Source organism: Anomalospiza imberbis, chromosome 32 (assembly GCF_031753505.1).
Source record: "Anomalospiza imberbis isolate Cuckoo-Finch-1a 21T00152 chromosome 32, ASM3175350v1, whole genome shotgun sequence".
In the NCBI taxonomy this organism is placed as follows: domain Eukaryota; kingdom Metazoa; phylum Chordata; class Aves; order Passeriformes; family Viduidae; genus Anomalospiza; species Anomalospiza imberbis.
In genome coordinates, this window is record NC_089712.1 from 1,674,159 (window position 1) to 1,684,583 (window position 10,425).

At 52.3% G+C, this 10,425-nt stretch overlaps 2 protein-coding genes across 2 annotated transcripts; one reads left to right on the forward strand and one right to left on the reverse strand.

The window, feature by feature from the left end:
• The first annotated feature begins 2,183 nt into the window (after window positions 1-2,183).
• Window positions 2,184-3,251, forward strand: LOC137463957 (zinc finger protein 239-like). Its single transcript, XM_068175301.1, has 2 exons — window positions 2,184-2,235; window positions 2,422-3,251. The coding sequence occupies exons 1-2, from the start codon at window positions 2,184-2,186 to the stop codon at window positions 3,090-3,092; spliced, it is 723 nt and encodes a 240-aa protein (XP_068031402.1). The 3' UTR covers window positions 3,093-3,251.
• A 4,584-nt stretch (window positions 3,252-7,835) lies between these two features.
• Window positions 7,836-9,278, reverse strand: LOC137463917 (zinc finger protein 22-like). Its single transcript, XM_068175287.1, has 2 exons — window positions 9,136-9,278; window positions 7,836-8,949 (listed from the first exon to the last, which is right to left on the reverse strand). Exon 2 carries the CDS (start codon window positions 8,627-8,629, stop codon window positions 8,279-8,281), a length of 351 nt encoding a protein of 116 aa, XP_068031388.1. The 5' UTR covers window positions 8,630-8,949; window positions 9,136-9,278; the 3' UTR covers window positions 7,836-8,278.
• Between the last annotated feature and the right edge of the window lie 1,147 nt (window positions 9,279-10,425).

Genomic DNA, 10,425 nt, shown 5'->3' on the forward strand with positions numbered 1-10,425 from the left:
ATCGGGAGGTCTCCGGCAGGGTTGTTTGGCAGGGCAGGGGATGTTTGGGTCTTGCAGGACCCCAAAGCTGAGCCGGAAATGGCCCTGCAGGGACCTTGGGGGGTGCCACGTGGCGATCACCCGGTACCGGCAGGCAGAGGAGGGATATCAGATATGAGAAGGTCGAAGACCGCCCAGCCCCGAGCACCCTCAGCGCTGAGAGGGACACAGAGCCCCTGGTCCCCAGCCCTGCACAAGCATTCCCTGAGGCCAGAGGGATGGAGACACCCCGAGCATCCCCCAGGGTGAAGGGACAGAGACCCCGAGCATCCCCTGGGCTGAGAGGGACAGAGACTGCCCCGAGCACCCCCTGGCACAGGGTGAGAGGGAGGGAGACCACCCAGGCATTCCCTGGGGTGAGAACAATGGAGACCCCCTGGAGAATGGCCTGGGGTGACAGGGACAGGGACAACCCCCCCAAGCCCCTCCCAAGCATCACCCAGGGCAAGAGGCACAGAGACCCCTCGAACATCCCCTCGGACCGGACAAAAAAAAAACTTGAGTTTTTTGAGTTTTTAAACAGATATAAGAAATCAAACTTACCTCTGCATAAAATACTTGACGGATATTTGATTTTCCCACAAGTCACTTGTGATGGAAACGCAAACAAATCCCAAACATGAGTAAACTGACATTAGAAGCAATTCTGTGGCAATTCCAAGTTTCATCGGTTCCTGCACAGCTCCAGCTCAGCTGCTGGCAGGTTCTGATAAAAGAAAAGTGAAAATGTGTCCCAGTAGAGATTTTTCAAAGGAAGGCAAAGCTATGTGTAGCTGTCACAAAGGAGACAGGGACGAAGAAAATAATGATTCTCACATTTGGCAAAGCCTCCAAGCCTGTGAATTCGGGAGTTATTTGGGAATTTAGATACTTGAGCTGGGCTTTTGGTAGGATTTTAATAGCCTTGTGTTCCTCACCTTGTGGTGAATGATCCTTGTCAGTCTTGCTGGTATCATTTGGTCCCTTTCCTCCAGTCATTTTAACAAACTTTTCTAGGAAGGACAACAAAATATTTTCTTTACACTGGCCACCCATAACAGCCATTTTCCTCATAAATTCTCCCAAGAGTCGCTCAGAGGAAGCTGCATTGAAGTTTCCAAGAGTTCCTCCAGAAAGAGCCTGAACCTCCTGAGAGGAGGGAACCATGCTGTTGTCAAAGGCACTTGGGGTCAGACAACAATGCCCTGAACTCACTGCGCCAAAATAATGTCTCAGTCTGGTTAATAAAATTGTTAGAGAGATGCCTCTGCCCCAATGAAGGTGCTAACGAGACCAAATCCAAAGTGGATTTTATTGAACAGTAAATGTGAGGTAGAGGAAGAGATGGAAGAAAGAGAAAAGGGGGGAAAGCAAGGGAGTGACAGGGACAGAGACCTCCCCTGAGGTGGGGCAAGTGTGACATTGTCCCCTGTGTGCGTGGCCTTCCCAGGGTGGGGGTTTTACACCTGAGCCAGTTTGGGAAAGGGGCGTGGTGTTCACCCCCCCACCCCGAGTAGGGATTGCCTCACTGTTTCAGGGTGCAATGTAAGATGTAACCCAAAGTATGTTTTCAGTCACCATCTTCATAAACTGTGATAAACAGGTGGGGCAGTGTTCTTTATCTCTTCCATGACTCAGCCCTGATAACGCCCTCCAGGGGCTGTCTTCTGTTAATGGGCCATTGAGTGCCACTGCAGGACTGATAAAATTACATCATCCCATTGTGGGATGCTCTGCCCAGGGGGAGGAACCAAGCATTCCTACCTGGATATAATCTCAGTCTTCCAACACCAGGACCACCTTGCCTACTGGATTCCCAGAGGACAAGAGCTCTGTAACCACCACTGGACCTTCAGAGGAAGATCAGACCCTTCTACAGGATCACTGCTTTGACAGAATCACGATCATCACTCCAACAGGGCTGGAGCCTCCATTTCATCAGACGGGTACCACCACTCTGACCAACGGGGTGTCAGGTTAAATCCTGACTCTGTCAGATTAAGCCAGTGTTTCTGTATCATTGCCTTGAGCTCAATTTTCTTATTCAATTGTCATTCTGGCTTAGACTGTCCCCCTGGATTGCCTTCAAACCAGTACAAAACTCAGTGTGCTCATACCTTGTTTTCCTCCCAAAACAGAATTTCCCATCCGCAGACATTCGTGAAATGGAGGTGAAGGCTGTGAGGAAGAGGAAGATGCCCTGGGACGCCCAGGCAGGTGAGGAGGAAGTCACTGCCCCTTTCCCCCTCTCTCCTGCTCCACCTCCCAGCCCAGCACGGCCCCCGGCTTCAGGACAGCCCCACTGCCGACCCCGTCCTGCTGGGGATGCACTGGGGGGATCTCCTTCCCCTTCCCTCTGGCACAGGGGCAAATCTCATAGTCTCCTTGTCCTTCCTCCCTCAGACAAGGAGCTGAGGATGGAGACCAGGAAGGACAAATCCCTGCGGCAGAACCTCCCTGAAAAGGCCGTTTTGAGCAGCTCCACAGCATTGGAATCCAACAAGGAGGAAAAGCCCTGGAGATCCCACAGGAGGAGGAGCTGCAAACCCAGCCCAGGGTGCTCTGTGGAGGAAAGACCCACCCTGTGCCAGGAAGGTGGACAGAGGTTCAGCCAGATCTTGGAGCTGGTGGTCCATGAGCAGGTTCACCATGGGGAGAAGCCCTACAAGTGCTTGGAGTGTGGGAAGAGCTTCAGGCAGAGCTCTGACCTGATCCGCCACCAGATGATCCACACCGGGGAATGGGCCTATGAGTGTGGGGAGTGTGGGAAGGGCTTCAGCTGCAGCTCTGCCCTCGCCATCCACCAACGCATCCACACGGGGGAGAGGCCCTACGAGTGTCCCCAGTGTCAGAAGAGGTTTCAGACCAGCTCCAATCTCCTCCTGCACCAGCGGATTCACACAGAGGAGAGGCCCTTCCGCTGCCCTGACTGCGGGAAGGGCTTCAAGCAAAACTCCACCCTTGTCACCCACCGGCGCATCCACACCGGGGAGAGGCCCTACGAGTGTCCCCAGTGTGGGAAGAGCTTCACCCAGAGCTCTCACTTGACCCAACACCAACGGAGGCACCAGTAAGGGAAGCTCTGTGAGTGCCCGGACTGCAGGAAGAGCTTCGTGCCCTGCTCCAACTCCATCCCCCATGGGAGGACTCACTTTGCTCAGAGCCCTGGTGACCCACATTCCCTGTGATCCCTGCTGAGAAGACACCTGGCTGGTGGTCTCCATGTCCTCCTGGATCCCCATAGGCACCTGGATGAACACAGAGGCAGGAACATCCACCAGGACTCTGATCTAAACTGGAAATTCATTGGGAGAAAGTGATTTCTTGACTTTACACCCCAGAAAATCTCACCCACTCTGTTCAGTTATTTACTCTGGTGGCATCAAGCAGCGCTGCATGATCTTCTAGGTCTTTTCAATTTAAATAATTTCTTTCTTCACCATGTCTAAACAACCAAAACTGGGGTGAAAATAAAGAAATTAGGCAAAGAGATCTAAAGCTGCACCATTTACCAGGATTTGGGGGTGAATTTGGGGTTGGTTCAATAGAATATTTGGGAAGATTTGGGTGTTCTGAAGCTATCAAAGGCAGGGCACATGTCCACAATTGTCGGCGAACCCAATGGGAAGAATGATGATGTATGACTTATTTCAGAAGGCTGAATGATTTCTTTATTATAATTATGCTATGATACATTAATATACTATATAAAAGAGGATACTAAAAACTACATGCTACTCTCTCTATCATATCTCACTCTCCCCACAACTCGTGACCCTGTTCTCCAGAATCCAGACACAGGTGGATCCAATTGGCCATCAGGCCCAAACAATCCACTGTGATCCAACCAGGCATTCGCTCTAGGTAAACAATCTCCAAACACATTCCACAAGAGAAAAACAAGGAGCAGAAATAGAAATTGTTTTCTCTTTCACTTCTCTCTGTGCACCTTTATAAAAATCCTGAGAGAGAGAGAAATGTGCTTGCCACAGGGACGGACACTGATGGTTTCTGTGCCAGGCTCTCTGAGCCCAGCCCAGCTCCCTGCAAGCTCTGCCAGCTGCCCTGAGCTCTGTGCAGCACCAAGGGCCTCTCTCCCCAGCACAGCCCAGCCGGCTCTGGCCCCACAGCTCTGCTCAGCCCAGGCTGCTCTGGCCACTGGCCCCACGGCCTCAGCCCCTGGCCAGGGCACAGCAGCAGCTGCAGCTCAGCCAGGACTCAGCCCCAGCCATGGGGGAAGGGGCTTGGCCAAGGCCAAAGGAGGCTCCCTGGGTGCCCTGCTCCCCTCGGGCTGAGGTGCTGAGAGCTCTGCAGCCCCTGCTGCCATCCCATCTGCCCAGGCCAGCACAAGAGCCCGGCCTTGGGGCCCTCCAGAGCTGCTCCTGCTCCAGGCCCAGGGCCCATCCCAGAGCTGGGGCAGCCACAAAGCTGTCTTAGGGTGACGTTATGGTGCTTGTATCCCCAGTCATGTGTTCTGTTTATGCCTGATATTATGTTCTGCGCCATCAGGACTGACTCTGAAAATGAAGGATTTTTTTGTCTTTTTATCAGCTGGCTCACCTCCTGCCATGGTCTGTGTCAAGGAGAGGTTTGGCTTGCTTGCTTGCTTGCTTGCTTTTCGCTTTTCTTTTGCTTTTGCTTATTAGTTAGTTTAGCTAGGCTAGGCAGTCCAATTTTTACCCTGGACTGTTTTTTTTCCTCCTTCCCTTTCCCCATTCTGAATATCATCTGAACCTGCTCCAGACCGGGAGAAACCTGCCTGTGTGCAGGGCCCTGGCTGGGGCAGGGTCTGTGTGCAGCTGGGCGAGGGCAGCTCAGGAGAGCCCTGCTGGGCCCTGCAAAGGTGATGCTGCTGCTGTCCAGGGCTGAGGAGTGGCTGAAGGCCCTTTGGGAGGCTGCCAGCAGAGAGACTGACCACCCAAAGTCACAGTTCTGGAGTCTCTGTAAATGTTCAAACATTCCTTTGATGATCCTGTGTGTCCCTTTCAACTCAGAATGTTCTCTGAATATCTGATTACAATTCCTGCTCTGCTTCTCTTATCCCCCAGTGGTCTATAACCAAAAGAGAAAAAAAAACCTTGCAGCAGTGGTAGACCAGTAAAGTAAAAACCAGACCTTTATTGGAAGCTTCCAGGTGTCCCAGTGGGGATGGGGCACACCCAGCCCTCGATTTCAACAATTTATTAAGTTTAATTAATCAGGATATTAAACAGGAACATCCAGTAGGAGATTCAGTTGCCGAAAATACACACCCCTGGCTCAACCCATTGGATTAGGTCCAAGGAATTCTTTGTTCCAGTTTTTGTTATCACTGCTCACATTCAAAAACCAAGCGCTGGGCTGCAGGACCCTGCTCTGCAGGACAGCCCTGGGCACCCCTGGCTGCTCTGCACAAGAGATGATCAGAGAATGTACTCACAGGGTCTGTGGGCATTGGGATGTTCCAGCTGTAGGAGATCACTCCAGGAGCTGCAGCTGCATTGTCCTGCAGCCAGAGGTTCCTGTGCCAAGGGCTGCCAGGGATTCTGCCCCAGGCACTTCTCAGCACCTTCCCAGCCCTGACTGATGGAAGCTCTCTGTGCCTCTGTTCTGTGCCCGGGCTGGCTGCAGGCAGTGCCCCAGCCCTGCTGGGCTGGGAGAAGAGCTGCTCATCCAGAGAAATGTGCTTTTGAAGCTCTCCTTGGTTACCAGGATCACCCTCTGTGCCAGGAGCCCGGCCCAGCTCAGCAGCACAGACACAGCACAAGGACTTTAATGACCCTCTGGGGCTTTGTGCTCAGGCCCTGAACATCAGGCCCTGAGAGGGAGCTGCAGAAACCTCTCCAGAACTCCAAGTCAGAATCCAACTCCAAAGTGTCTTTGACTTTTAATGGGTCCCACTGAGGGACACGACTGAGAAAGTGTCCCCAGGCCCCAGGCAGAGCAGAGAACTGGAGGCACTGATGACAGGTGGGGACAAAGAGAAGCCAAGTCCGGGTGCCCTGGGGCACAGCAGGGTCTGTGCCACCAAGGGCTGTCAGGAGACACCTTGTCCTGAGGCACTGGGGCTTCCTGGCACAGCCCCCAGCCAGGCTGGGCACTGTCAGCCCCTTGTCCTGCCCTCAGCGTCCCCCCTAGCCCACATCCCAGTGGCCTCAAGGATCTGCTGGAAGGAGTCCCTGGGGAGCCTTGCTCAGGAATGGCCCTGGGGGCTCCTTCATGCTCCCAGGGACTGCAGGTTTTTCAAAGCACTTTGGCTTTTGCCTTGGAGTCTCTGAGAGCTTGGTGCAATCATGGCCTCCAATTATCTGCTCTAATTAGTCCCTGGAGAGGCTTTGTCAGGAACAACACTCAGTGGGGCTCATGAATGCTTCAAGGTACTTCAGTTCTTTTAAGGTACTTGGTGTTTCCCTTTTGATCCAGACTCTGTGAGAGGTTTGTGCAATCATGGCCCCAATTATCTGCTTTAACGAGTCCCTTGAGAGCTTTGCACTGACACTCAGTGGGGCTCATTAATGCTTTGAGATACTTAAGGAGTTTAAGGTGCTTTGGGTTTTCCTTTCCACACTGAGAGGTTTTTGTGCCATTTTGAGTCTCTGAGAGGTTTTTTTTTTTTTGCCATCCTGTCCTCCAGTTCTCTCCTCTAAGGACTCTATGAGGAGCCTGTGTTGGGGATGGACCTTTGTGGGTCCCATTTATGGTTTGAGACTCCAACAACTTCGGGGTTTTCTTCTGGCTTTGACCACTGCAAAGGTTTGTGCAATCTCCTCTCAGGCCCTGAGGTTCAAAGGCTCAGCTCCAGATGCACCACGGGGCTTATTAGGATCAAGCAAGTCTTAACAAACAGTGGCTGTGCCTTGATTTCCTTTGCTTCCGTGCAGTTCATCAGGAAGGTTTCCTGCTGCTGCAGTTATGGGGAAATATTTCAAAGAGTTTGTAAGAAATATATATTCCTATTTTAAAGGTTGTGTTTTATTACTTTTCTTATTACTAGAAGAGGTGATTGCAGTATTCACTGATATTGATCCTGGCACTCTCCTCAGGAGATCTGGCCTGGTCAGAGAAGCTGTGCCTTGAGTTCTGACCCAGTGTGGACAACTGTGCTCCACATTCCCCAGCCTCATCTGGTCTCTCCTCACTCACCTGGGATCTGCTTTGCTTAGTGAACTGGCTGCAATCAGCCCAAGAGGGATTTTCCTTCTTTTATTTTTGAAGCACTCTAAAACTCCTGAGTTTCCCCAGTAAAATCAGACACCCTCCTCAAGTGTGTGCCAAGCCCAAGGTGCCACCAAGACCACTGCAGACCTGCCCTGGGCCAGCTGTGAGGGTGGATCATCAGCCCACCCTGCACTGGGCCATTGCAAGGGGCTGTTGCCATGGACACTGCACTGACCCCACTGCTGGGTTTGGGTGCCATGGCATCCCTCATCAGTTCAGGTTTCCTTGGGAACCACCCCAAGGAGCCATTTCTCAGAGCTCAGAGAGCCCTGGAGCTGTGACCCTTCCCTGGGGAGCCTGGGCAGTGCCCCAGCAGCCTCTGGCCAAAAACCTTTTCCTGAGATCCAACCCAAGCCTGCCCCTACTCAGCTGCAGCTGTTCCCTCCCATCCTGTCCCTGGGCATGAGAGTGAAGAGATTCCCACAGCTCCAGCCAGGGACCCACTCCCAAGGCTGTTGCCATGGCCACCAGGGCTGGGACCAGCTGGGGTGCTCGGTTTCCAAGGGCCGGTGTTCAGGAATGGGATTCCCCAATTTCCTGCTCCCGCTAAAACTGTGCTGCCGCTCGCTGCCCTCTGGCTTCCAATGGAAAGCACAAAAGACAAAGTTCATGGGCTGGGATAAGAAAAATTTACTGGGAACAGCAACAAGACAAGGAACAAACAGGAACAGAAACAATACTGATAACAGAAGGGATAAAAAAACCAATTTACAGGGAAAACTACATCACCACCAACTTTCTCTTCCCAGCCATGTATTTCCTCCTGCCTGGAAAGGACACCCTTCTCCTCAGGCAGAGAGAGAGAGAGAGTGCCTTCCCTGCCCCTGGCAATGACCTGAGGTGAGAGTGAATATAATGACAGGGCCACAGCCAGACCCTCATGTTCTTTGATCCCACATCATGTCATTGGCAGGGGCAGGAAAAGGGAAAGATCTCTTCCCAGCATGGATCACAGGGAACATGGATCACCAAGACTCTTCCCAACATGGGTTCTCCCATGGAGGATGGAGCTGGAGCAGTGCACGAAGCTCCTCCTTCAGTTGGGGCACTCACACGGCTTCCCTTACCGGTGCCTCCGTTGGTGTTGGGTCAAGTGAGAGCTCTGGGTGAAGCTCTTCCCACACTGGGGACACTTGTAGGGCCTCTCCCCAGTGTGGATGCGCCGGTGTGTGACGAGGTGGGAGTTGCGTTTGAAGCCCTTCCCACAATCAGGGCAGCGGAAGGGCCTCTCCTCTGTGTGAATCCGCTGGTGCAGGAGGAGATTGGAGCTGATCCGAAACCTCTTCTTACACTGGGGACACTCATAGGGCCTCTCCCCCGTGTGGATGCGTTGGTGGATGACAAGGTCAGAGCTGTACCTGAAGCCCTTCCCACACTCCCCACACTCGTAGGGCCATTCCCCGGAGTGGATCATCTGGTGGCGGATCAGGTTGTTACTCTTCCTGAAGCTCTTCCCACACTCCAAGCACCTGTAGGGCTTTTCCCCATCATGAAGCTGCTGATGGCCCACCAGCTCCGAGCTCTGGTGGGAGCTCTGTCAACCTTCCTGGCACAGGGTGGATCTTTCCTCCTCAGAGCACCCTGGACTGGGTTTGCAGCTCCTCCTCCTGTGGGATCTCCTGGGCTTTTCCTCCCCGTTGGATTCCTGTGCTGTGGAGCCGCTCAAAACGGCCTCTTCCATGAGGTTCTGCCACAGGGATTTGTCCTTCCTGGCCTCCATCCTCAGCTCCTTGTCTGGGGGAGGAAGGACAAGGAGAGGATGGGATTTGCCTCCGTGCCATAGGGAAGGGTAAGGAGATCCTTCCAGTGCATCCCCGGCTGGACGGCATTGGCAGCGAGGTTGTCCTGTAGTCGGGGGCCGTGCTGCACTGGGAGATGGAGCAGGAGAGAGGGGGAAAGGGGCAGTGACTTCCTCCTCACCTGCCTGGGTGTCCCAGGGTTCTTTCCTCTTCCTCGCATCCTTCTCCTCCATTTTGCAATGGTTTGGAGAAGGAAAATTCTGTTTTGGGAGGAAAACAAGGGATGAGCACAATTAGTTTTGTACTGGTTTGAAGGCAAACCAGGAGGAGAGTCCAAGCCAGAATTACAATTTAATAAAAAAAATCAATATCAAGGCAATGATACAGAAACACTGGCTTAATCTGACAGAGTCAGGATATAACCTGACACCCCGTTGGTCAGGGTGGTGGTAGCCGTCGGATGAAATGTAGGTTCCAGCCCTGTTGGAGTGATGATCGTGATTCTGTCAAAGCAGTGATCCTGTAGAAGGAATCACCTGATGGGTCTTGCTCTGAAGGTCCAGTGGTGGTAATGGATCTCTTGTCCTCTGGGAATCCAGTAGGCAAGGTGGTCCTGGTGTTGCAAGGCTGAGATTATATCCAGGTAGGAATGCTTGGTTCCTCCCCCTGGGCGGAGCATCCCACAATGGGATGATGTAATTTTATCAGTCCTGCAGTGGCACTCAATGGCCCATTAACAGAAGATAGCCCCTGGAGGGCGTTATCAGGGTTGAGCCATGGAAGAGATAAAGAACACTGCCCCACCTGTTTATCACAGTTTATGAAGATGGTGACTGAAAACATACTTTGGGTTACATCTTACATTGCACCCTGAAACAGTGAGGCAATCCCTTTTCGGGGTGGGGGGTGAACACCACCCCCCTTTCCCAAACTGGCTCAGGTGTAAAACCCCCACCCTGGGAAGGCCCCGCACACAGGGGACAATGTCACACTTGCCCCACCTCAGGGGAGGTCTCTGTCCCTGTCACTCCCTTGCTCTCCCCCCTTTTCTCTTTCTTCCATCTCTCCCTCTACCTCACATTTACTGTTCAATAAAATCCACTTGGGATTTGGTCTCGTTAGCACCTTCATTGGGGCAGAGGCATCTCTCTAACAATGTTATTAACCAGACTGAGACATTATTTTGGTGCAGTGAGTTCAGGGCACTGATGTCTGACCCCAAGTGCCTTTGACAACAGCATGGCTCCCTCCTCTCAGGAGGTTCTGTCTCTTTCTGGAGGATCTCTTGGAAACTTCAATGCAGCTTCTTCTGTGTGACTTTTGGGAGAACTTATGAGGAAAATGGCTATTGTGGGTGGCCAATGTAAAGAAAATATTTTGCTATTGTGGGTGGCCAATGTAAAGAAAATATTTTGTTGTCCTCCCTAGAAAAGTTTGTTAAAATCACTGCAGGAAAGGGACCAAATTATAC

Coding starts and splice junctions, on each gene's coding strand:
- LOC137463957 (XM_068175301.1), top strand. CDS start 2,184: ATGGAGGTGAAGGCTGTGAGGAAGAGGAAGATGCCCTGGGACGCCCAG. Junction 2,236..2,421: donor GCCCTGGGACGCCCAGGCAG/GTGAGGAGGAAG, acceptor TTCCTCCCTCAG/ACAAGGAGCTGAGGATGGAG.
- LOC137463917 (XM_068175287.1), bottom strand. CDS start 8,629: ATGATCCACTCCGGGGAATGGCCCTACGAGTGTGGGGAGTGTGGGAAG.